Genomic DNA, 26,972 nt, shown 5'->3' with positions numbered 1-26,972 from the left:
AGAGGAGAAGGAAGGGAGAAAGAGAAGGAGAGAAACATCAAATGGCTGCTTTCTGTAAGCACCCCGACCTGGGACTGAACCCAGGCAGGTGCCCTGACTGGCAATCGAAGCTGTGACCTTCCAGTTTGTGGAATGACACTCAACCGACTGAGCCACACGGGCCAGGGCCAGACCATTCCAATTTAAGTAACTTTGTTACCTTGGCTATGGTGACTTCATTTTGTTTCTTCACTCTTTCCTTAGATGGCTACTGCAGGCGAGGCTTCGTTTTGCCCACAAATCATATGCAAATGGCTTACAGAGTGGGTGGTGTGGCTACAAAGCACCTATGTGCTTTTATCCTGTGAACACCTATACTTTATTTGCGCTGGAGCTCAGATGCTGTCACTGGCAAAGAGGGGCAGGGTCCCTAGCAGACCCTCCCTCTGGAGTTCCCTCCCTTTGCTGGAAAGGCTGAGGGTGAGGCAGGAAAAGGTGTGTACAGTTGAGCTGAGAGGAGACAGGTTAGTCCGCTGTTTCCAGTGGGCAGGGGTGGAAGCCAACTCGGCAAGTGCTTGTACACACAGATGACCTGCCTGTGTCCACCACATGCACGACTTGGGTGCAACATCCTGGAGGGGTGCTTCGGGTGGTGGGGGGGAGAGGCCAGGGCCACATGTGACCCCGGCTGGAGACACCTGTGAAGAACAGCAGCATGCCAGCTTCTGGTCCTGCAGCCAGGAGACAGCTGGGAACAATTCACAGAGCAAGAAACTCAAATTGTCCCTCAGAGCCTGGGAAGAAATGGAGGAACCGGAAGGGCTGAGCCAGAGCTAGCATGAGCTGTGAGACGCTGGAGCAGCTCCTTGTGGGGGTTAGGGGACCCTAGAGTAGTCAGTAGCTCTAACAACCTAGGCTGAGCAGGCCAGATGGGCTGAGTGCAGCCAGGGCAGCAGATCCCCAGCTCCTCCTGCCCTGATGGAGCGAATTCAAGCCCTAGGACACAGTGGGGACACTGAGCCCCCCAGGCTTCAGAGGAGGAAAACACACACTCCGGGGCTCCAGAAAAGAAGAGAGGCAGAGACAGAAGAGAGGAAGAGAGAGCTGGAGTGTGGAGAAGGAAAGGAACCCCTACCCTTCCTCAAACTGGCATCCACCCACATGACCTGGGGAGGGGACAGGAGGGAGGGCAGGGACCCCGGCCTGTCCTCACTCCCACCATCCCCAGCCCAGAAAGCTGAGAGCGCCTTCGGCCCTGGGAAAGGAAAAGCAGAGTTGGGAGCAGCAGCTGCATATTCTTCTGAAATTGCTTCAGAAAATGACCAGACACTTCACTGGAAAAGCGACGACAATTTGGGCCCTGGGAGCAGGAGATGAGACAGAGCGCGGGGGAGGTCAGGCTCTGGTCACTGCCTCTTCTCAGTCAGACAGAACCTCCTGGCTGATTCTGAGAAGTCAAGGATGGGGGAGCTGTTGTGGGGGGCAATAGACTGGCCAGAGCCTCAGATACCCCCAATTTAGGACACAGCACACCACAACTCCAGCCCCTTATCTGCCTAGAAAGAACTGACTCCCTGGGTCCTATCTCAGCGAAGTACAGGTTGGGCTAGAATACGAGGCTTGCGCTCAAAGAGCAAGATTAATCTGCAGGCAAGAAGAGGAGTTAATCGGGTCTCCCAGAGCCTGATTACCTGGAGCCGTGAGCTGCCTGCAGATGGCTGGAAGCGGGGTGGAGGGAGACCCCAGCTTCAAGGTGCTGTGAGCTCAGGGGTGGAGACAGGAAAGAGGCAGAAAAGGCAGAGACTGTGAAAGGGCAGGGAGACATCCAGACAGAAACAAAGGCAGCCATCTCACGGGGCACAGATCTAAACTTTACTGCAGAAAGAGGAGCTGCTTGTTCCTTGAAGGTACACTGGGGTGGGAGAGGCTAAGACCAGAGTCTGTGAGGAAATACATATGAAGGGGGGACATCGTTAGAGCATTGTACAGCCCTGGCTGGGTAGCTCAGCTGGTTAGAGCATCATTCTCATAGACCAAGGCTGAGGGTCTGATCCCAGTCAGGACGCATACCATCAACCAGGGAATGTGCAAATAAGTGGAACAACAAATCGATGTTTCTCTCTCCCCCTCTTTCTCTAAAAATAAATTTTAAAAAACCGAGTGAGTTCTTTTAAAAAAAGGCATTATAGAGAATATTATGTATTAGTATTAGTCAGAGCCCACAGAAATGAGGACAACGAGACGAGACGGTATGAGACAGCTGGAAACCGAGAAAAAAAATGACGATAGCACAGGGGAAATCATGAAGCCAAGAGGGAAGGGGCCAGTGCTCAGGATGGGAGAGTCTGGGCTGGGGGGGCCTCCCCGTCAAATGCCACCAGCTGCGGACCTCAGCTGCAGACAGTGATTAGCAAGACAACTGTTGGCAGCAGCCTGGCATTTCTGGTGTAGGGAAAGGAAGGGGGTGCTGGGGTGGGGCAGGGGTGACGAAGCCCAGTGTGAAAAGAGGCTGAATCTCCAAAGGATCCCAGTTTTCGTCAAGACAGGGACCCTCACTTCCCTCCAGGGACATACTTAATGAATCAGCCCATTGGCCACCTGCGACCTCAGTCCCATCCCCAACCGCCCTGCCCCCACCCCAGGTTCTCCAACCCTCCCCCCAGAGCTCAGCCGGTCAAGGACCTGGAGACAATTTCCCTTCTTTTCCATTCTTATTATCTGCATTAGCTGTGGCTCCGAGGAGCCCGAGGGAGGCGGGGGGGGGGGGGGGGGGGGGGGGGGGGGGTGGGGGAGAGGGAGGGGAGGAGAAGGGGTCTGAGTATAAGTCAGTGAGAAGATGGGGAACTGCGAGCGCGACTCACCCACTGACCAAATCGGGAAGTCATTTGTTTTATTAGCGGGCAAAGAGGCTGAGGACAGAAGGAAGCTAAGTTTGGAGAAAAGACTGGGATGGTTTGAGGGAAGAATGGTCCTCCTCAAGGGTTCATAAGTCTCCGAGCACCAGCCGACAATCTGGGGCCTGAGACGTGAGACCCTCCCACAAAGCTGCGGGGTGGGGTGGGTGCGGGACCAGGAAGAAGGAACCGCCATCTCTGCATTAGGCTCCCATAGCCTCACGACACGGTGACTTCCAGCCTATGACTCCCCTTCTTCTTGCAGCTTAGCTTGCCGTTCTCACCACTCTGAGGCCCCTGGATGACTGTGACAGTCACATCACTCTGCTTGAACCTCACAGAGAACCTGGAGGGGCAATAGACAGAAAGGCAAAGCTAGTGCCCTCATCGCCTATGCCCATACTTTCATGATGGGTTCCCCTCCTTTTTTTGAGGCAAATGCACTCCACCCCTCCGGCCACCAGAGGAGTCAAGACTCCAGAGAACTTGAGTGGGGAGACCAGGAAGCTCCTCTGAGCCCTACTCTGACATAATACGCTTCGCTTTCTTACTGCACGAATTTTCCCAGTCACAATGACCAACAACTTTGTTGTCTGCCCCAATCCATCCCTCAGCCCAGCTCACGGCCTTACTGCTCAGTTATGGTGACTGGGAGCTGCCTCTGTGTGGTGTCCAGCACGGCTCGGTACATTCTGGTCAGCAGTTCAACCACATGCTCACTGACCAACAGGAAGTCCCCCTTGGAACCCACTGATGATATCTTAGGAGGGAAAAAAATAGCAGAGAAAGGATTCATTTTTTTCTTCTCAGGAGCAGCCTGAGAGACATCCAAGGCCCAGAGGAGGAGGTTCGGTCCCCATCACCGCTAGCCGTCCCCAGCCCTGCGATGCCCCCTACCTTCTCTGGCCTGAGGCCCTGCCCCCAACCAGTCTGATACCTCACTCAGATGCAAACCAAAAAGCCCATCCTTGAAGGGGGAGACTGACACCCCAGTCACACTTTCCAGCCCAATGACAGCTTGGGCTTGGAACTTCTTGGTGTCTGCGAGAATCACATGCCCCTTGGTCAGGAGTAGAATTCTAGAGGAAGTCTAGGGATGGAATAGGAAAGGTTAAGGAATGGTGGGATAGATCCTCACCCTCCCAGCTACCAGCCTGGGCCCTGGAACAGGCTGTGGGGAGGAGTTGGGATGCTGGCCTTCACCTTGCCATTGCTACGATTGACCTTCTTCACGGTCTCTGCCACCAGAACAGACCCCTCCTGCCTGCTCTTCAGCTTCTGCAGCTTGGGGTTCCCTTGCAGCCCAATGTAGTCACCACAGAACTGAATGGGAACACTGAGGACACATAAGAAATACGCAGTGGAGACAAAGTCCTTACCACCGACCCCCAGGCCCTGCGCCTCCCCTTAAGTTCCCATCTTCGCCCCGTGGTGCCCCTTCCCACATCCCCACTGCATTCTCTCTCTCAGTGGTTCTCCCAGTGTGGTCTGGGGCCAACATCATTGGTTCCAGGTCTGGGAACCTGTCAGAAAGGCAGATTCTTGGGCCCCACCCCAGACCTGCTAAATCAGAAACTCTGAGAGGCGTGGTGCAACGTCTGGGCGTCAACGAGCTTGCTAGTGACTCCAATGCACTGAGTGTAGACCCACTGCTCCGTCCCCCCCGGGGAATGTCCTCCCTCCTTGTGCTGAAACTGACGGGCAGGGTCTGGGAGGTCCTCACCTCTGTGGGTATGTGGCCTTCTTGCCCTTAAACAGTTCGCTGGCACAGAGCTTCTCCTTCAGGATCTCTACCTGCTTTGGGGACAGCTGATCCCGGAATTTCTTGCACTGTGGGTGGGTTGGGGCAGAAGCTATGATCATGGGGGAAGAGGGCAGGGCTGAGAACGGGGTGGGGAGAACATGAAGACATGGAAGGAGAGGGACAGGACTACAGAATAAAGACAGAGGGGAAAGGACAGGCACTAGACACTTCAGAGAGGAAAGAGGTTGGAGAAGCATCGGGGAGGGGATGGCGACTGAGGGATGCTGGGGTGGGGGTGAGAAGCAATAACATACAAGCCCCATGGGGGCTGTGTGCCCAGAAAACAGCCCAAGGCCCAGTCCCAGACAGGCGCTCCATAGTACCTCCTGAATAGAAGAGCACCGTGCTAAGTGAAACAAGTCAGACAGGAAAGGACAAATATTGTACAATTCCACTTATATGAGGTGCCTAGAATACAGGCATGCACCACATAATGACATTCCAGTCCACAAAAACTGCATGCACCATGGTGGTCCCATAGGATCATAACAACTAAAAAACTCCCGTCAGCTAATGACATTGCAGCCGCAGTAACGCCGTAGCGCACGCATTACTCAGGTGTTGTGGTGGTGCTGGTGTGCACAAATGCACTGCACTGACAGTCACATAGACTACAGCACATACAATCACGCACATAATGTTGATAATGATAATGACTGTTACTGGTTTATGTTTTTACTACACTATACTTTTTATCACTGTTTTAGAGTGCACGCTACTCCCATATTTAAAATAGTTTGTCATAAACAGTATGCCACACTATGCCAACAGCAGCCTCATACATCTTGTGTTTGTTTATCACATCTCTCTGTTTTTAATCCTCACCCGAGGATATTATTACTGATTTTATAGAGAAGGGAAGGGAGGGGGAGAGAGAGAGAGAGACATCAGCATGAGAGAGACACATCAATCGGTTGCCTTCTGTTTTGTGCCCTGGCAGGGGATCAAACCCACAACCCAGGTATGTGCCCTGACAGGGAATTGAACTCACAGTCTTTTGTCGCATGGGATGATGCTCAACCAACTGAGCCACCTGGCAAGGTCACTGAGTCTCTTGATTGCATTATTTTCTATTGTGCTTGATTTAATCTCATGTTGTTTTGTACAGTAACATACTGTACAGGCTTGTAGCCTATGAGCAACAGGCTGCACCATGTGACCAGGTGGGTAGTAGGATATGCCATCTAGGTTTGTGTGAGTGTACAGTATGATGTTTGCACAACGCAGTTCACCTAGTGACGCATTCCTCATAATGTATCCCCATCGTTAAGCAGCATATGACTCTGGTCAAATTCCTAGAGACAGAAAGTAGGCTGGAGGAGGGGAGAACAGGGAGTTACTGCTTCGTAGGGTACAGAGTTTCAGTTTGGGATGATGTAGGAATGGAAGTATGGAGATGACCCTGGCCAAGCTGCTCAGTTGGTTGCAGTGCCATCCCATACACCAAAAGGTTTCCGGTTCCATCCCTAGTTGGTGTGCATAGAGAAGGCAACCAATCGATGTCTCTCTCTCATATCCATCTCTCTCCTCTCCTCTCACCTCTTCCTGTCTAAACATACCCTTGAATGAGGATTAAAAAAATTATGGAGATGGATGGCGGTGATGATTGCACAGCAATGTAAATGTGCTCAATGCCACCAAACTGTATACTTCAAAATGGTAAATTTTGTTAAAGATATTTCACCACAGTTTGTTTTTTTTTAAAGAAAGAAAAAGAGTTGAGCTCTGGCTGGTGTGGCTCAGTGAGTGGACTGAGTGCCGGCCTGCAAACCGAAGGGTTGACGGTTCAATTCCCAGTCAGGGCACATGCCTGGGCTGTGGGCCAGTTCCCCAGTAGGGGGCACACGAGAGGCAATCGCACATTGATGTTTCTCTACTGCTCTTTCTCCCTCCCTTCCCCTCTCTCTAAAAGTAAATAAATAAAATCTTAAAAGAAAGAAAGAGAGTTGAAGAAAGATGAAGAGAAAAACCAGAGGCAAGAGGAAGAAAAGGCAAATGAGGGAGAGGTGCACAGGCCCCACTCACCTTCCACTGGTGGAAGAGCTGCTGCAGCTCCCGATTAGCTGTGTTGAAGCACTGGTAGGGGGCAGCTGGCCACTTTTTGTCCAAGACATTGGTAGACGGCAAATTGTTCCTCAGCCTCAGTAGGAATTTCTGCACCTGGGTTAGAAGCGGTAGGATTGACAGTGCAATGATGAGAAGGCAGACCCCAACAGGCCCACTCACACCCAGATCCTGCCACTTAAACGGAGGAAGCCCACCCAGAGTGAGAGTCAGCGAATGGAGCTGAGGAGACTGGAGCTGAGGAGATGGAAGGCGTCATCCCCCAGATCTCTGGGTGCAGCGTAGGCAGGAAGAGCACGAATGGGAGTTTGGAGGAAGAGAGGATGAGTTTCAAGCTGAGACCCGCTACCCAGGGAAGTGAGGTGGGAGGAACCAACGTGAAAACTGGCCTTCATATGTTGCTCCTGTAGCTTCCTGTTCTCTCAGCTGACTGTGGCCTCCAGCTGGCTGCTACTGTCTGCGCTACCAAGTCCTCCCTCCTTTCTGATCAGTCAAGCCCAACACCTCACCTGATGTTCTTTTCTTTTCTTTTCTTCACCTCACCTAAGTCTTTTCCTTAGAGCCCTAGCCCATCACAGGATCCCCTGCATTAGCCTGGCACACCAACCCGGCGCTCCTTGCCTTGCCCTCCGCCCAGCCCCAGCATCGTGGCTCTGAGCCCTTGTAGCTCATGCTGCTCTCAGCTTCACATCGCCAGCCCACACTCTACCCCTCCTTTCAGAGGCAGTCCAAGGGGGCCTCTCCTTTCTTTGGAGCCCCCTAGCACTTTGTCTATACTTCTGTTTCTGTGCTGTTATTTGTGTGGAAATCTCCCCCTCTAGACCGTGAGTCCTTGGGAGTTAGTCTCCCAGGTCTTGAGTTTCTGGGGTTTTTTTTGGTTTTTTTTTTTACCATTCAGCATTTACTGAGTGTCTGCTCTATGCCCAGGCAAGGAGACACAGCAACCAGCAGAACAAACAAAGCTCTTTATTCTCATCGAGGTTACATTCTACTGGGGCTGGGGAAGGAGACTGCCCACAGCAAATAAATACATATAATGTGATGCCAGTTAATTATATATGCTGTGATGCAAAAAAGCAGGCCCCGAGACAGAAATGAGTGGTGGCGTATTCCAGAAACAGAAAGAAAACGAGTGTGAGTGAACTGAATTGAGTAAGAGGAGAGCAGGCCAGAGGGATGGCTGGGCAAGGACAGGTCACGAAGGGCCTTGTGGGCTGTGGTAAGGACACAGGCTTTTACTAGGAGTGAAACAGAACGCCACTAGAAGGCTTTAAGGGGAGGCCTGACATACTTTGACTTAAGGCTTATAAAAATTTAATACGATCTATTTTCTTATTTCGAAAGTTTTTAAACTTGCTTAAAAGTTGAAGAAAACATTGCAATGAACATCTGTATACCATACCCCCGCATCTAAATTCACCAACTGCTAACGCTAGCACCTGGCCCTGTTGGTGCTCTCTAACATACGCACACACGCAAATGCAGAGGGTGCACACACACACACCTCCATCATCCTGCAGCAGGTGGCAGGGAGCACAGCATCTCCCCCTAAAACTTAAGCACACATCTCCCAAGAACTGAGACATTCACTTGCATAATCGTAATTCCATCACTACACCTAAGAAAATTAAGATTAATTAGATTTACTCATCTAACAGGAGTATATACTCAGATTTCTTCTAATGTCCTTTATAAACTTCTAAAAATGTCCTTTTTATACAGGAACAAGTATAAAGGACACATGGACAACAACTAAGGAGGGTGGAAATAGGAGGGTGGTGGGGAGCACGGGGGGGTGGGCTGGGATGGGAGTAAAAGACAGAAAACTGTTCTTGAATAATAATTAAATTTAAAAAATTAAAGGGATTGATACACAAATTCAAAAAAATAAAATAAATAAAAATGTCCTTTTTAGCTCTGTTTTTATTCTTTCCTGTTCCAGGATCCAATCAAGTTTCACATGTGGCATCTAACCATTCAGTTCCCCCCTATCTAGAACCAGTGCTCATAAGTCTCTGTATTTTGGGGAGTAACCAGCACCCATTTTGTTTATGGGATAGAGTTATTGAAGGTGTAGAAAATGACTTGATTCCGCCAAGATGGAGGCATAGGTGGAAACACTGTGCCTTCTCCCACAACCAAGTTTGAATACAACAAAGGTTTGGAGAACAAAGACACAGCCAAAGAACAGAAAATTGAATTATACGGAGGTCCGACAACCACTAACAGTTCAACGGGGATGGTAAGAGGAGCGGAGCCAGCAGCAGAGCAGGGTTGGGCAGGAAAGATCCCCAGACCTGGGCACACAGGCAGCCCGGACACAGTCAGGGTGTGGGGCAGACCAACCGCGGTTGCACATTTGCGCACAGTGAGACGGACCACGCAGGCCCCAGGGGGTGAGGGCTGATGGCGGTGGCACACTCGTGTGCAGTGGGACAAAACGCGTGGGCCCAGTGACAGTGGCAGCTGCAGCACCTGTGGGGGCCGCTTCGGGAGGCGGCAGACAGGACGCCATAGTACCCCTTTGACCCCACCCCCACATACAACGTCACAACCCAGCAACTTAGTTGCCCTGCTCTGGTGAACACCTAGGGCTCCGATACTGCTGTGCAACAGGCACGAACAGCCCGAAAGATGGTGCAAGAAGAACTCAAAGTCCCAGAGCTGATAACTCTCAGCGACCAAGAAATTGCCAGCCTCTCAGAAGCACAATTCAAAACACTGTTTCTCAGGATGCTCACAGAACTGGTTGATTATAGTCACAAATTAGAGGAACATATGAAGGCTAAACTAATTGAAATGAAAGGAGATGTCCAGGAAACCAATAGCGATGGAAAGAAAACTGGGACTCAAATCAATGGAATGGACCAGAAGGAAGAACAAAACATCCCACCAGAAAGGAATGAAGAAATGAGAATTCAAAAAAATGAGGAGAGGCTTAGGAACCTCCAGGACATCTTTAAACGTTCCAACATCCGGATTATAGGGGTACCAGAAGGGGGAAAGAAACAGCCACGAGTGGAAAACTTATTTGAACAAATAATAAAGGAGAACTTCCCCAGTCTGGCAAAGGAAATAGACTTCCAGGAAATCCAGGAAGCTCAGAGAGTGCCAAAGAAGTTGGACCCAAGAAGGAACACACCAAGGCACATCATAATTACATTAGCCAAGACTAAAATGAAGGAGAGAATCCTAGAAGCATCAAGGGATAAGGGGACAGTCACCTACAAAGGAGTACCCATCAGACTGTCAGCGGATTTCTCAAAAGAGACCTTACAGGCAAGAAGGGGCTGGAAAGAAGTATTCCAAGTCATGAAATCCAAAGACCTACAGCCAAGATTGCTTTATCCAGCAAAACTTTCATTTAGAATGGAAGGACAGATAAAGTGCTTCTCAGATAAGATCAAGTTCAAGGAGTTCATCATCACCAAGCCCTTATTATATGAAATGTTAAAGGGACTTATATAAGAAAAAGAAGATGAAAAATGTTAACAGTGAAAGGACAGTAAACTCACAGTTATTAACAACCACACCTAAAACAAAAGCAAACCAAGAGGACAGCTAGATCAGGAGTGGAACCATAGAAATGAAGAACACATGGAGGGTTAGCAACAGGGGAGTGGGAAGAGGAGAAGGGGGGAGAAGGCACAGAAAATAGCATAGAGGGTAGGTAGAAAATAGATAGGGGGGAGGGCAAGAATAGTGGGGGAAATTTAGAATCTAAAGAACTTGAGACACATGGTTGTAAACTGAGGGGGGAGAATGGTGGGGGAGGGGGGTGCAGGTGGAGGGGAATGAAGGGGGGGGAATAGAACAACTGTAATGGTATAATCAATAAAATATATTTAAAAAAAAAAGAAAATGACTTGAACCCTGGCTGCTGTGGCTCAGTGGATTAAGCGCCAGCCTGTGAACTGAAAGGTCACCAGGTCACTTTCCAGTCAGAGCATGTTCCTGGGCTGCAGGCCAGGTACCTGGTTGGGGCCCTTCTGAGAGGCAACTGACATCTCTCACATAATGACATTTTCCTCCTTCTCTCTCTCCCTCCCTTCCTCTCTCTCTAAAAGTAAACCAATAAAATTTTTTTAAAAAAGAAGAAAAAAGAAAATGACTTGCTCTTGAGCACTTCCAAATTTAGGGAATTTTAATGAAAACTTTTTACTAAGACATTAGGTTTAAAAAATTAAAATAGGAAAAAGCACAGCACACAGTATATTGCTCCAGGAACTGTCCAAGCTCTTTGTATCTTCTACTAGAAAGAGCTAGTGGGTTTGGTCTCATCACCCTGGAGTCTCATCTCAGTGCTTGGTCTGGTTTGATTGAACTCAATAAACATTCCTAAGCATCTCCCATAATCCCCCATGTTCCAATTCATGTTGAGTCTCTGCGGGTTTTCTTTTTTTATTGTTTTTTTATAGATCTAGAAAGTTCTGCTTTTCCCTATACAGCCCTCCATCCCCAGGTCTACCCAAGGCCGTGTAGGCCTCAGTTGCCCAGGCCTCTATTGGGGGAGGGGGCAGGCAGCTTTACACAGTGGTTAAAACTCTGGAGTCAAATAGTTTGTATCCCAGCTCTGCCATTTACCAACTGTAGGGGCTCCTAGCAAGTTATTCAATCTCTCTGGGCCTTAGTTTTTTTACCTGTAAAATGGCCTACCTTTCAGGGTTGTTGCTAGCATTAGAGTTAATGCCCCTAAAGGGCTTAGTGCACAGGTAGGTGTTCAAGACATAGTAGGTCTTAGTATTGGTATTAGTATTAGTATTAGTATTAGTTACAGGCAAAGCAATTGCGAAATACAGACTAGTCAGAAACACGGATGCCTAGCAGTTCCCGGCACGCACTCTTCTGTACAGGGTGCAAGTTGGTGAAATACTGATCTAAACAGCTCCTAAGGTAGTGTCAGCAGATGTCTGATAATATAGAGGTGGGAGAATTTTAAAAAAGAAATAAATAAAAAATAAAAGAGCAGCCCTGGGTGGTGTGGCTCAGTGGATTGAACACCAGCCTGTGAACCGAAAGGTCAGGGGTTTGAATCCCAGTCAGGGCACATACCTGGGTTGTGGGCCAGGTCCCCAGATGGGGGCGCTAAGCAACCAATCAATGTTTCTCTCCCTCTTTCTCCCTCCCTTCTCCTTTCTCTAAAAATAAATAAATAAATTTTTTAAAAAATTAAAAGAACAAAAAGAAAGACAAGGCAGAAGTAGGGCAAGTCATGAGATAAGAGCAAAACCAGATTACAGGTCTCAGGAATGCAGTTATGCAGCCAGAGCGTAGGAACTCTGAGAAAGCAGACACCCTGGAGCCTGTGAGCAGAGACCAGGCGGCTGAGGAAGCCAGGAAAGGTGCCTCCGTGGGGAGCGGGGAGGGGACACAGTGAAGGCCCAGAGCCCCCATTCCTCCACTTGGCCCGGAGATCCAGCCTCTCCCACAACAAAGAGTCCCAATGAATGTGTCTCTTGTCTGAATGAGCACAGTTAGTAAGAGTCCTAACAATCGTCAAAAATCAAATCAGTGGAGGGCAGTTCCAACTTACCCCAGCCCTCCGTCTAAGACCCCCCGTTCTTCCTCCTCTCTGGCCTTTCACCAGGTTTCACTGGAAGTGCTGCTCCCTTCCCGTCTGGTTCCCCTCTATCTATCACCCTTCTCTGCCCTGTTTTCCTCTCACTGGAAACTGCCCACAGTTTGAAAGCCCAGGCCTGGTCCTGGCCTCTTCCTGCCCACTCTGACCTCAGTCCTCCAGAGGTAAGATCCTTCCTGAGGCTTAATTTCAGACTTGCCCACTATAGTTTCAGGAGACATAGAAGGAAAACATACTTCTTCCACCTTGACCCCAACTGTAAAATGGACCTTGGAAGTTTGCATCAGCTAACCCCGGATGTCCTCACTCTGGTTTGCAATGAGGCTCAGCTCCTCAACTGTTGCAAACCACCCAGCCCCAGTCTCTTCTGGGGTGTGCTGGGACCCCTTCCTACCACAAGGTGGCCTACAGTGTCCACTCAACCGCAAATGCACCCTGATTTTGCCCCTGGGCCCTGAGGCATGCTGGTCACGGAAGCTCTTGGGGAGAAAGCTTTGAGTCACCTCTTCTCAAATGCCACATCTTTCTCTATCAAACCTGTCCCTCCCTCTTCAAACCCCCGCCCCACCCCCCACCCCCACTTCCACCCTCAACACCCCCCTCTTACCATGCTTTTGTAGATGAAATCTGCCAAGGTGAGAATGGCCCCAGACCGGAAGTATTTTCGATAATCCTTGCGGGCCTGGCGAGGACGTACAAGAAAGGAGTGAAAGTACAAGATAGTCAGACACAGAAGACAGAAGACAGACCTTGAAGAGATTCTACCCTTTTTCAGCCACATGGAGAACAAAGGAAGATAAAGAGCTGAGACTGTGGCTGCAGAGTCAAGCCAGACAAATCGGCAATGAGGACACTCAGAGCAGAAGGCAGAGCCATGAGCACGTGCAAATCTTCCCAGCACGCACTCACACTCCTTGACTCACACAGGCACTCAAACACACCCAGACACAGACAGGCCATTGAGCAGAGGGATGTCCGGGGAGTTTGGGCAGGGCTTGCTTCCCGATACTCCTCCCCGCCCCCCTGCAGCTGGGAAAATGCAGAAGGAACCGTGTGGGGGAAGGAACCCCATGTGTGAGGGGGAACCCCTCCCCCTTTTAATTACCTTCCAACCTCTCACAAAAGCCTGGATCAGTAATACTGACGCCTTTATCTTTCCATAGCGTTTCTTTTGCTGCAGCAAATTATGGGACCATTAGAAAAACTCCACCCCCTGAAAGATGTTTCCCACTTCCCACTCTCCTAGTAGAGTGAGGGGATGGGACTTTTGGGGTGATTAGTACCCTGTTGCCCCGAAACCAGGAGGAAATGAGGATCTGACTCTTGCGCATCTGCTGGTAGTGGGTGCGGCAGCGCCAGCCTCGGTACATCTTCTGTATGAGTGTGGCCAGCTGCTGGACTCTAAGGCGCCTCTGCTCTTCCAGGTAGAAAAGCTGTGGAGAGGCGAAAGGGGGAACAGAGAGGCTGGCCTTGGGGAACCGCCCTCTCTCTTCCTGTACCCCACAGCCGCAGAGACTTCCCAGCCAGCGTTTTACTCCATCATTCCTTTGTCTTCTCAGTTGAGTCATTCATTAATTAATTAATGAGCATCTACATGAACTCTCACTCTGTAGCAGGCACTATACTAGAATGTGGATACTCAGACCTGAGTGACTCATCACCCAGACCCTTGAGGAGTCCCACTTCCAACTGGAGACTCTCCAGAGTGGTCTGTATAGGTGAGCAGCCCTGACTCCTAGGGCTTACTGGGTAGGGTGGGAACCGGAGGAGTCAGTCCCTGCAGAGACACCTCCTCATCCACTACCCACTCCAGGTTACAGACGCTCCCTTCCCCACCCAGCCTCTCCCTCAGATAAGCTCTCCGATTCTCCTGCCTGCCGCCCCTACCAAACACAAGTGTAATCAGCAACTCACAGTCTTGGGACTTTTAATGAAGATCTTTGTCTTCCCAAAGGTCACCTCCTTTGAGGACATACTCAGCTCCCCCAGCATCTTCTCAACCCCCTCCCTATAAGAGCAAACAGGGAAAGCTGCCCAGGGGCAACCCAGGAGAGGGTCCTCTCCACCTTTCCCCTAATCCCTTTCGCCCTGGGAATAGAGATCAGAGTCTCTTTCCCCGCAGATGTTCCCTGCACTGCCCTTCTGCCCTGCTCTGCTCCCCACTGAGTCTTACCGGTCTCCCCCATTCCAGCGAGGCCAAGTGCTCCGGCTCAGCAATCGGTACCTCTCCAGGAAGGGCCTGTACAGCTGGCGGAAGGCATAACCCGCCCGCCGCACACGCACATTCTCCAGCAGTCCCAGGTACCGGGCCTGGGTTGCCACCAGCTCCCGGGAGAACTGACCTCGCTGCTGATGCTCATTGGGTTTTATACACCTGGTGGGAGGCAGGGCGAGGTGCAGGCTTCAGGAGCTTCACCTTTGCCAGTGTAACCCATGCTGGTCTTTATATCCCAACCCTATACACATTCCCCTGAGGGGAAAAGTTTCAGAGGAAGTGGGCACACTAGCCTCTCCTGTTTCACTCACTATAGTATGGTCCCGACCCAAATCTAATGCTCTCCCCGCTACAGGACCCTCAGTGGCTGACTCATGTGGCTGTTTTCATGAGGAAATTGACCTCTGATACCCATATATCCAGAGACCCGCCCCCCAGCCCTGGACCTGTTCTACGGTACATGGACCACGCACACGCTATCGCACATGTAGCATGTTCCCCTATGTTCCCAGTACGTCACCTGATGTAGTTGGGGTTCTTGGAATGCAGGTTCTTCATGAGTATGGCCACAGAGCTCTTAAACTGGGCCCCAGCAGTTGGGGGGCGTTTGCGAGATGCCTGCTTAGGATCACCCTCAGGGAAGAGGGAATGGAGGAGAGGGTGCCGGGCCTTCCACATGGCCTGGGACAAATCCCGGAAGAGTAGGTCGTTATTCTTGTCAATGAAGCCGTTCACATTATATGTCACCTGTAGAGGAACAGCTATTGGTCTGGAGAGCCCATGACCTTGCCCCAGCATTTGGCCTTCCCATTCTCGTTGTGAAGTATTCCTAGTTCTCATCTCCCCTCCCAGTTCCTCCCCCATTGCCTTCAGCCCGTGCCCCAGTCTTGACCCTCCAGCCCTGCCTTATCACCTTGCCCGCATAGTGGCAGATGCGGAAGCAGCTGAGGCCCATGCTGTGGTCATACTGGCGCTGGGCGTTCTGGGTGACTTTGCTTTCATAGTAATCATGCTTGGAATAGAGCTGGTTCAGCTTCGCTAGGAAGGTGGAGTCGCTGACCACCCCAGGCCGCAGGCATTCCTCGTCCAGCATGGCCAGGATGCCTCGCTGATTCTGGCCGGGGGACAAGATCAGTGCAACTTAGGCCTGGTCCTCCAGGATGTCCGGACCTCCTGCCCACTCACCAAGTAGGCCGAGGGGCGGGGGGTGGCAGGGGCAGGGGAAGGATGCTCAGGGGAGGTCCCGAAAGTAAGAGGAGGAGAACTCACATGCTCAATAAGGTTACAGATGGCGCCATTATCAAAGTAGTCCACTTTTTCCCACTCGATGCCCTGGCAAGGGGAGACATGGAAAATTACAGGGAGCAGGTCCAAGACAAGTTTTCAAAGACCTCATTAGGTTCAGGCCCCTTTTCATCCCTGCCACAAGGGGCCATTGAAAAGCCCCACAGTTCAGAGGGGCCTGTGGTGAGGTTTCCATGGACATCCCCACTCCTCCAAGGTTGACGGTGAGTTTGTGGTGCCAGTGGAGAGACGCACGGGCAGACCCAGAGCAGCAGTGAGGGTATAGAATGGTATAGAAGCAGAAAACCCAAAGACAATCTTCCTCTGCTTTAGGGATTTGCTGGGCACCAGGCCTACAGGCAGGAAAGCTCCTGACCCACCCAAGGGCCAGGCCTGCTGTTCAGGCCACTTCCAGGTGTGCCTGGGGAACCCAAGCCTTTCTCTCCCTCCCCGCTAACAGGTCTTTAGGGAATGCAGTGTGGCGTTAAGGCCATTTCATTCTAAAAATGCCTTCCCTGACTAATTAGAGGAAGTATGATGTTCTTATAATTCTATGCAACTGTAAAAAGAGCATCTTTATATACTGATATAGAAAGATCTCCTGTGAACGTATGAAAGCAAGGTATAGAAGAGAGTGTAGTCACTGGTACTTGAATGAATGTTGTGGGAAAATGCATTTACAGACTTATCTGATCACAAACCAAAGACCCCTGGAAGGAAGCCCACTTTAGGAGCCTCTAGATAGGGAAGGAGATGGAGGAGAAGGGACGGGGTGAGAGTGAGGCCTTTCTTTACACACCTTTTTAAGCTTTTTGAGTTTTGAAGCATGGGAATGTATTATCTACTTGACCATTTAAATTTTTAAAATAAAAACATGCAAAATACTTTAAAAATCTTTTTCATACATTGTTACCACATTGCCTGAAATCCTGGCACAACAGACTCCTGAGAGCTCACAGGGAGCATCTCTGGGAGGGCTCTGATGTGTGAGACTCGGCCATTCACACTTCGGAGTGGTTTAGCTCCATCAGAGAGCTATTCCAGCATCCAGCCCAAGAGGAGAGTCAGGGCTTTTCGGGAAGAACGGGGAAGGGTGTGGAAATTCTGAGCCACGGGGCCCTTCTGGTGAGGAAGTCTGGGTGAGGGCACTACAAGAGGGGAAGGGGGCATCAGCCGGGGCCTGGAGGAGACAAGGATGCGGAGGCGTCAGAGAAGAGCACAGAAAGGGACATGGTGGGGTGCCAAGCCCAGGAGAAATGTCGCTTCTGAATCTGGCTCACAGTATGCCCTAGGCCAAGCACAGCTGTCACTTCGCTCTTGTCATGACCCCCACCCCCACGTCTATCAGTCTGCCCCCCTCCTTGCCTGGCCTGGAGTGGGAGGATCGAGAACTGGGTGGGTGGAGAGCAGAAAACGAGGGCTTGTTGGTAAAGCTGGAATGTTGAGTTGCGCAGGGGAAACGTACTGTCCTTTGTGCTCCCACCTGGGAACTACTGAGAGGAAACTGTGACCCAGGAGAAGACAGACCTGGCATGCGTCTGGAGTCATTGAAGAGAGAAGAGAGGAAGAGACTTAGTTTACCTCTCTCTTATATTCCTCCTGCTCCTCTTTCAGTGTTATCTCAATGAACACCTGCTGCAGCTTCTCATTGCAGTAGTTGATCACAAATTGCTCGAAGCTATTGTCCTAAGGGAAGGTACACAGGTTAGAAGGAGAAACCAGCTCAGCCCAAGATGCGTCCCTCCTTTCAGCCCTCTCTCCCCACTCTGACACGCCCCTCTGAGCCCATCTGCCCCTAACCCTAGGGAAGCAGGGTGCCGAGGGGTGACGAAGTTCTCTTACCTCTAATATTTCAAAGCCATAAATATCCAGGACCCCCATTACCTTCTTCTTCCCAGTGCCCACCTGGAGAGGAGGAAAAGGTAAATCTGAGCACAGGTTCTCTGTGGATGGGATGGGAGCAAGGGGCAAACAGAACTCGGGTGAGCTTGACCCAGCTGTAAAGGGACTGTTGTGATTTTACCCTCCTTCCTCTTCTGTGTGCTGGACGACAAGCAAAGAGGGGAGAAGGAGGAAGGAAGGAGACGCAGACAGATTCCAGGATGGCGCTCCCATGGTGTGAGGTAAAAAGACACTGAAGTCCTCTCAGGAGAACAACCATCTCTTATATTTGTTGAGCATTTTGCGAAAAGTTTCAGGTTCTTATTTCATTGATCACATCATAACCCTATAAGGTGTGATTATTCCCACTTTACAGGTAAAAAAAAACAAATTTCAAAAGGGCTAAATATTTACCAAAAACCTAGACTCAAATCCCGTTTTGCCCCTTTGCCCCCTATTAAGTAATAGCTCCTTAATTGGTGGTATTTTCATGTAGATAATTTTTATGAAGCTCTATTTTGATCTAATTCACATACCAGATAATTTATCTTTCTTTTAGATTTTATTTATTTATTTTTTAGAGAGAAGGGAAGAGAGGAAGAGAAATACCGATGTGCCCAACACACATCCATCGGCTGCCTCTCACAAGTCCCTGACAGGGAACCTGGCCTGCAGCCCAGGCATGTGCCCTAATTGGGAATCGAACCAGCAACATCTCAGTTTGTAGGCCAGCACTCAATCCACTGAGCCACACCAGCCAGGGCCAGAAAATTGACCCTTTAAACATGTACAATTCAGTGGGCTTTTAAAGTGTATTCACTGCCACTACCCAATTCCAGAGCACTTCATCAGACTCCCAAAGGAAACCTGGCACCCACACCCACCAGCAGCCACTCCCCGTTCCCCTCTCCCTGCCCACTCCAGCCCCTGTAACCATGGACCTACTTCCCATGTCCATGGATTTGCCTAGTCTGGAAATGTCATACAAAAAAAGCCATACAAAACATGGCCTTTGCATCTGGCTTCATGTGCTCAACATGTTTTCAAGATTCATCCATGTTGAGTATATATGTGTTTTATTCCTTTTATGGCCAAGTAACACCCCATTGTATATGAATATCTCGCATTCACTTATCCGTTCATCAGTCGAAGGACAATGGGGTTGTTTTCACGTTTGGCCTATTAAGAGTAATGTCTCTGTGAGCTTCATATAGAGGGTCCGGCAGAAGTAACACCTGCTGAGTGTGTCTGGTAGGGTAATAATGTGGGGGAAATGATTTACAGTTTTAATTTGAACATTTCGCCTAAAATGTCATACGGTGTGCTTGAGTGTGATATTGTTATGTTACAGAACTACATGCTTATGATTTTATAATAAAAGATTGTGTGATAAAAAAGGGGAATTATCTGTGCTGGACCCTGCATATCTGTTTTCTGGCTGCTCAGATAGATACCTGAGTGGAACTGGGTTACATGGTCACCACGCACGTCGCCTTATCTGATCCTTGCTAAACCTGTGAAGCAGGTGGGCATGAACGTCCCATTTTCCAAATCAGGAAACTGAGGCTCAGAATTTGTGAGACTGAAAGGCCACACGGCTCGTAAGTAGCCTATCCAGGTGGTCAGACTCCAAAGCCAGACTCCAACTCGCAACTCGCCGCCAGAAAAAACTGTGCACTACTTCCTGTCCTTCCTCTGTTCATCTCAGACCCAAGGCATGGGGCTGGAGACGGGGCCGGAGCAGCGAGGCCGGCGGGGGAGTGCTGAGGGAGGAGGGCGTCTCTCACCTTGATACTTTCATTGATTCGGTTCACTATCCAGTTGAAGAGGCGGCTATAGATGTTCTTAGCCAGGGCATCCCGAGCATACTGAGCCTATAGGGCAGGGCCAAGCCGTTAGTGTGGCAGCCGCAGAGCAGCCTCAGAATCAGTCCCTTCCATAGGGCCCCTTACCTGGATGGCGTTCAGTGCAGTGACCACCTTTTCTTTAGTGGTTTCCACGGTTCTGGAGCACAAAGCTCTCTCTAGTTCCTCTGAATTCAAACCTGCAATCTCCTCTATCTCCCGAACACCTAGGGTGATGGGGCAATACGACATGGCCTGAGAGAGGGCTTTCTCCCGGGGAGGGAGGAAGGGTCGGTAAGTGAAATCGCTGGGAAATTGGTGTCCCCGAGTCCTGCTGGTGAAGTCCCTGCAGCTAATTCAGAACATGGTCCTGAAGAAAGTCTGGGGAGGGGGAGGAGGGAAGGGAGATCTGGGAACTTTGTTCTCCTTATCTCCTTTGAGACGCTCCTGAAATAGGTATAATTGTCTCCATTCTGGGAAAATCAACCGAGACTCAGATAGGTCTCAGAACCTACATCTATCAAACTTTGAAACCTCATTCCTACATGCCTTACTGGGAGTCCTCGATGAGTATGTTTGGGGTAGAACTCAGGAGCAGGCTGAGTGGACCTAATCAGAGTGAAGGCAATGATGCTCGAGAGGGCGGGAGGACAGCAGGAGTTTCAGGGAACTGGGCGGGGACTTCAGCAGGAGGCTGCAGACCTCTCCCATCAAGGATGCCGCTTGCTGGTATCCCACTGTCCTGGAACTCCTTGGACAGCTCCACGTTCCCCAGCTTCAGCACCAGGGCCGTCACCTCTAGCACCCACCGCATCTCCTCCTCGGAGAACCCAATCACAGTCATGGCACTCTTAGGGAGAAAGTGAAAATCGGAACTGAACTGGGGTGCCGGTCCAATGCCTCCCTTCTCGAAGCCAGAGCCTGGGCTCAGGGGGTGGCCTAAAGGCCCAAGCCTACCCCACCCTGGACACCCACCTGCATAGCCTTGAAGTTGGAGGCATCGTCCATGCCATCCACTCTGGACACTTCCCCGTTCAGATAGGCATAGGCACTCACGTCCCGCTCAAGCTTCAGGGCGTCTGGGAGGGCCAGAGTGCAGGGTGTTAGGGTGCGGCTGCCTAGGGCCCTCCAGCCTTGTCCTAGGTTGGCTCATTCACTTATGCAAAGAATTTTTGTTTTAGTTTCTTTCTTGCTTTCTTTGTTTTGGAATCATTAACTCCTATAATAGACTAAAATTTTAAGTGGTATTTAGGATTTAGGTGTTGGTAATTACTGGGGTTTTCTCCCACCTTTTATGAAAGAGAAGGTTCATTTTATTCCTGTTCCTACCCTCAGCATTCTAAACAATGAAAACCAACAGGCCGCCCCTCCCCCACTGCTCTGGTCCCAGTGACTCAGGAGGACGAAGGTAAGAAAAGATGGGTGAGTGCCATCCCGCACCGCCGCAGGCCGAACCTCTCGCCCCTGTTGGCGCCTTCATTATTGTTTCACTAAACACCGACTAAGTGGCAGGTTCTGCATTCTGGCCCTGACCCCTCTTCTGGAAGGTTTCCCCTGGCGTGGAGGCTGCGCCGCGTTGCTCTCTGGTGTTCCCCCGCCGCGAATCTCTGTCCCAGTCCCTACCACAGGCGCTGGGGTTTGCTTCCCCTCTCCCCCACAGAGGGACAACCTTCGTGTGGAGACTGTGTTTCATCTCCACATTCCGTACGCCTGGCTGACACACGGGAACTTCTTTCTTTTAAATAAGTGAACCAAAGGGATGATCACTATTTACCTGAGATGGCAAGGAGCAGGTTAGTCAAGGCTTTTAGGGACATCAGTGATCATTATTCAAATGATGGGAGATTCAGCGAGTATCTCTCAAACTAGAATTTAATGGCGACTTCTACCCAGGCACAGTTTTGAAAGCAAAGCCGGCCAAAGGGGACGTCTGAACAGAGACTGAGTCAGAAAGGCCCTGGGGTGGTGGCACTAGGGAGGCGCTGCCTGGACCCGACCTAAAGCAGTGAGCCACCGAACCAACCAGAACAAGACACTGGTGCCTGTGATCCCGACACATCAAACACAGCCAAGGCCATTGAGCCAGGAGAGGGTGAGACCTGTGGGGGCTCCTGAACCACAGAGATCTGCCCCAGGGAAAGGTGACACAGGCACAGACCCAGCACAGAAGAACCAGAAACCAAAGGGACAGGTCCTCAGGGGCCAGACACCCACCGGGCTGACAGCTAGAGGGGGCACTGGGAGGCAAACTCTGACAGGGCCTTGGGTCTCACCAGACCTGCAGTGATGCCCGCCCAGAGCCACCTCAGGCCAGCGCGGCTGTCAGGCTGGGACAGGCTCTTCTCCAGGACAAGGCGGCACGCCCCCCGCCCTGGGCTCCCACAGCCGTCGGCACAGGTCTGCAGGCACGGATCGCACTGGTTGCAGTGGGTCTGTTCACACGTCCGCCACCCCCAGGGGACTCTAAGTTCCTCAGGGGACAGGATCCGCGTCTTACTCAACTCTACACCCTTAGTGTTCAGTCACACCAAATATTCACGAGATGTTTGATGAATGAATGAACGGAACCTGGGTAGATGTAAGAAGAGGAACTCGAGGACAGGGTCCTGGGTGAGGCGGATGCAGACCCGGGACCACTGCAACTAAAGCTCATCAAAATCTTGAACACTTGCAGCATCCCACTTAATTTCCCGTCGAACTATCAATACAATCCCTTTCATTGAAGCTAGAAAAGGATCGTAGATGCGAATGAGTGTTCTATCTTTTTGAAGCCAGCTTGGAGAAAGAAGAACCCAGGCAGGACCGAGGAATATGAGAAATGAAGAGGCAAGAGAGCTTAAGGAAGAGAGCCCAGAGGTCCTGGGATTTGCTCCCAGCAGTGGTGGATGAGATTCAGGTGAGGAACGCAGGAAGGAGAAATCTGAGGGGCTCGGGGAAAGAGGCTGCGGGGCCCGGAGGGGCCCGAGTGGCGGCCGGGATGTCTGGGGCGGGCGCGTACTCAGCAGCTGTGCGTCTGCCCCAGCCAGGAGCTGATAGAAGACGTGGAAGTTCCTTTCCCCTTTGAGCTGCTTCACCACGCGGGATTTCTCAAGCAGATCTGGCAGAGGATTAGAAAACAGTGTCCGGAGGGGCTGGGAGACACCTCAGCTTCCCTCTAACTCTGCCCCCATCCCTGGTGTTCCCAGTGGTTGGGGAGCCTGGCAAGCTAATTTGCTGCCGACCCACAGCAGCAGATTGGCAGGAAGGGACACTGGGGCGGGTGGAAGTGGGAGGCGGTAGGCAGAATGGGGAGATACGTACAGTTTGTGATGACGCCACCAAGCGGAGATCCCTTGAAGTCAAACTCAATATCCATGTATTTTCCCTTCAGAGACCAGAGAGAGAGACTTCATGTCCTCCTGTCACGCCCCTGTCCGGGGAGGGCCGGTGGCACACCCCTCCTCCCCCTGAGTCCTGCACACCCCTCCTCCCAGACTGGGGAGGGAGAGGCCACTCACAAATCGAGAGGAGTTGTTGTTGCGGATGGTCTTGGCGTTGCCGAAAGCTGCGGAGACGAGGAGAGGGGCAGTGAGGTGGCTGAGGGGAAGAGGGACTCTAGAGAAGGAAAAGGAGGATGGCCATCGTGCCACCTCCGATTTTTCAGGCTGAATGAGAACAGTAGTTTTGGAACAACGGGGACGAGGGTCTGGGGCTGAGTGACTCTGGGGGTGACAGGGTGGGGGTACAGGGCAGAGCCTGGAGTTCTCACCCTCCAGCACTGGGTTTGACTGAAGCAGTTGCTCCTTCACAGAGTTCACCTGCTCCCCCTTCCCACAGACGGCGGCCACGTAAGACATCACCAGCTTACTAGCCTCTGAGCAAGAGAAACCCTTATGTGGATCCCCTCGCTCCCCTCCTTAACGACCCTCATGCCAGCACCTCACACCCCGCAGTCAAGGAAAACCAAGAGGGCATTTCAGAGGGCCAGGGCAGGACTAGGCGCGGGCAGGACTAGGCGTGGCTTGGAAAGAGACGGGGGCAGCTCCAGTGGTGATTCCCCCAGACAGGCGCCTCACCAGTCTTCCCCGCCCCACTCTCGCCCGTGATGAGGATGCACTGGTCTTGGTCCCGGGACCGCAGTGACTGGTACGCCGTATTCGCCAACGCATAGCTTGCAGGGAAGAAGTGGGTAAGGACTCATGTGGGGCCAGTCCAATAGACTATTTTTGTCTTGATCCCCAGCCTCCAAAGTCATCTACCCTCCAATTCTGAGGCAAGTGACAGGCCCAGGAAGGGGCCTCCAGAGGGCCAGGGGAAGAAGGGGCAGCTGGAGAACCTCCTTCAGGAGAAAGGATAGAGGAAATGAGCATGTCTCATCACCAGGAACATGCATCAGCTTCCTGTGGTCCCTCTCTCTACTCACATATGGGGCTTCAGCTCATAGAAGGTCGAGTCCCGGTATTTGTCAATGAACTCTGGGCCATAGATGGGCAGCTGTTGGTAGGGATTCACTGAAACCAGCACGCTCCCAATGTAGGTCTGGATCCAGGGAAGAAGGTGAAGGAAGTGAGGGGGCGGGGGAGCAGGAACACGCGAGGACCTCAGCCACACACCCACAGTCGGGCAAACTCGTGCACTCACGTAGATCTCCTTGTTTTCATAGCGCAGCTGGAGGTTCCTGAGCAGAGACTCTTGCTCCAGGGGATCCAGGAGCACGAGGTCCTCTACCCCTATGGACCCTTCCAGGAGAATCATGTCCAGAGGGCCTATGGGTCCTGGGAGTAAGGGGGCAGTTTGCTGATGTCTTCTCAGCTTCAGAGACAAGTAAAGAGAGGGGGAAGGCAGACGGGCCTGAGAGCCTTCCTCCCCTCCCCACCCCAGCTCCAGCCCCAGAGAGACCCCAGCCCGGAGAGGCCTCTGGACTAGCCCAGGAAGAGTGTGGGAGGCTGCAGAAAACTTGGCAGGAGGTGGGGGAATCCTCTGCTCCCTGGTCAGGGTTGGTGGGAACAGGGAAGGAATGGGATGAGACCACCTGCCCCTGCCCACCAGCCTAAGGGAGGCACCGTAGGTGGCAACTGGGGAAGCACAGTTGCACCTGCAAGAGAGAGGGTTGGAGAGGACAGGACAAGCAGAGCTTTGTGCCACAGCTGGTCACCAAACGCTCTCTCCCTCCTGCACTGATGCCCTGGCGGGAGTCTAGACTCTCTGACCATTGTCCCCAGTTCTCCCCCTCACCCCCTTACCTCCCACAGTCCCTGGTTCAGGGACACAACCCACCCATGTCCATTTCAAAAGTTCTTCCAAAGGTCTCTCCCCACCTCTCCTTGCTACAGGGAGAGTAATTTTTCAAATGGGGACCAGACAAGGTAGTGAGTTTGAGGGCAGAGGCCGGTGTTCCACTGTGAAAGACCGGAATACCCTGAGGAAAATACAGTACACTTTGTTTCCCCAACAAGCAAGGAACTGTCAGGACCGGTGGCTGTGCCTGTTGTCCCTACACTTCTGTCCCTATTTTTCTATTTTCAGCTTTTACATGAATTCCTATAACCTGGCCTAGACTTCAGAGGGGCACACCCAGCTTTTTTGCAGCTGATGGGAATAAGCGTGGAGGGACAGAGTCGGAGACACAGGGAGCCTCAGCCTGCTTCCCGGGCCCACACCATGGGCACCCGGCAGGTGCACCCCGAGGAGGAAGCCCAGCCCTCCTCAGCTTTTCCCGTGGGACTGAGTAGGCGGGGTGGCCTGGTACAGGACAGAATTATTAGTACATTATTAGTACAATGGTCAACGCCACTCCCTGCAGGAGTTAAAGAGCGATATCCTCCTCCTCTCCTGAGTGCTGACCTGTGTGGGGGAGGGGAAGGAGGCAGGAATGGAAGACGGAACAAGGGGACGCAGGCTGCCTTCTGCCTTCACTCTGCTTTCCCCAAGCTCCAGGAAAACAAGAGGGCTTGTCACTTCCTGGAAGGACACAGTGAAGGGAGAGATAAAAACACTGGGAGTAGCAGTTGCTAGGAATCACGTAGTGATCACCATGGGCCCGGTAGGGTTCTAAATGCTATACTTAGCCCTGGCTGGTGTAGCTCAGTGGATTGAGCACAGGCCTGTGAAGCAAAGGGTCGCCGGTTCAATTCCCAGTCAGGGCACATGCCTGGGTTGCAGACCAGGTCCCCAGTAGGGGACACAGGAAAGGCAACCACACACTGATGTTTCTCTCCCACTCTTTCTCCTTCCCTTCCCCTCTCTCTAAAAATAAATAAATAAAATAATTAAAAAAATAAAAAGTAAATACTATACATACATTCATTCATTTGACATTTACAACCTCCCCATGAACTCAGTACTATTTTTGTCTCAGATTTTCCACATTAACAAAAAAAAGTTAAGTCATTAAGTAACTTGGCAGGGAAGGGTGAGAAGCTGAAACAGGGCTGGGAGAAAGCATCTTCTCTGAATTTGGATTTGAGGGTGCTGGAAATATGAGTGGTTGGGGGCAGGAAGGGGTGAAGGAAGCAGCCCCTAGCTGGGTGCCCCAAGATGAGAGAGAGCAGTGACAAGTCCAGACTAGACTCACCCAACACGGGAACTAGGGTGCAACTTCACTGTCCCTTGGAGGATGGCGGATGAAATCCCAATCTGGCAGGAAGGGGGCAGAGGATGCCCAGCCCCAGGAATGGAGAGGTGCCTGTCAACGGGAGCTGTCCATGGTGTCGGGAGACCAGGAAAGAGGCTGCCCTCCTTCTGCCAGTGTCCACTCTTCCTTCTGACCTTCCTCTGTGCTGGCTCCTCCAGCAAGGGCTCCGTGTCAGTCAAACCAGAAGCCAGAGCCGGCTGCTCAGCACAAAGTCCGAGGCCGTTCCTGCTGCGGGTGTGGCTCGCTTAACCCTTCCCAGGCCGGAGCACTGGAGGGAGACAGGCACAGTGCCTCTGGCAGCAAAGGGCACCTGGCAGGCCCTGGCTGAGCAGCTCAAGTAGGTATCTTGTGCCATTGTCCCCAAAATTTGGGAATGAGAGCAGGAGTGGAACTTGTAGCCAAGGACAAGCTTTTCCAAAACGGCAAATTTTTTTCGAGGAGGAAGGCAGGCTTGGGTGTCTTCCTAACAAAGCGTCAGCACCTGCCCTTCCTGTCTTCCTGAAAGCCAGGGGGTGTCACTGACATTAATTGGGGAACTAAGCAGACAAAATCTTCAGATCCCTTTCCATACACCCACCATGAATCAAACCCCATTATACAGATATAAAAACTACAGTTAACAATAACACAGGTTATTTGCATAGACATCAGGTTCACGGACGCCCACCTGCATCATCACACTGAATTACACCACCCTGTGAGGTAGGCAGTACACTCCATTGAGGAAGAAAACTAGAGGCAAACACGGAGGCTCAGAGAGGTCACACAATGTGCCCATAGTTCCACAGACAGAACCAGGAACAGAACGCTGCTTCC

General features: G+C 51.4%; 1 protein-coding gene across 1 annotated transcript; it reads right to left on the bottom strand.

Moving 5' to 3' along the window:
• Positions 1 to 2,852: 2,852 nt before the first annotated feature.
• MYO1A (myosin IA) lies at positions 2,853 to 26,325 on the bottom strand. Its single transcript, XM_037030264.1, has 28 exons — positions 26,097 to 26,325; positions 24,164 to 24,297; positions 23,946 to 24,061; positions 23,599 to 23,693; positions 23,292 to 23,396; positions 23,041 to 23,087; positions 22,844 to 22,907; positions 22,542 to 22,640; positions 20,519 to 20,622; positions 20,246 to 20,393; positions 19,652 to 19,770; positions 19,487 to 19,573; positions 17,661 to 17,723; positions 17,400 to 17,504; positions 15,804 to 15,866; positions 15,448 to 15,648; positions 15,055 to 15,281; positions 14,493 to 14,693; positions 14,234 to 14,327; positions 13,603 to 13,752; positions 13,425 to 13,493; positions 12,927 to 13,001; positions 6,703 to 6,837; positions 4,597 to 4,703; positions 4,077 to 4,209; positions 3,811 to 3,963; positions 3,506 to 3,633; positions 2,853 to 3,219 (listed from the first exon to the last, which is right to left on the bottom strand). Exons 2-28 carry the CDS (start codon positions 24,275 to 24,277, stop codon positions 3,093 to 3,095), a joined length of 3,129 nt encoding a protein of 1,042 aa, XP_036886159.1. The 5' UTR covers positions 24,278 to 24,297; positions 26,097 to 26,325; the 3' UTR covers positions 2,853 to 3,092.
• Between the last annotated feature and the right edge of the window lie 647 nt (positions 26,326 to 26,972).

The sequence above is a fragment of the Sturnira hondurensis genome, unplaced genomic scaffold (genome assembly GCF_014824575.4).
Source record: "Sturnira hondurensis isolate 20B ecotype Veracruz unplaced genomic scaffold, ASM1482457v3 Scaffold0020601, whole genome shotgun sequence".
Classification (NCBI taxonomy): Eukaryota; Metazoa; Chordata; class Mammalia; order Chiroptera; family Phyllostomidae; genus Sturnira; species Sturnira hondurensis.
Note: the sequence above shows the minus strand (reverse complement) of the source record. Positions and strands in the feature narration are given on the sequence as shown.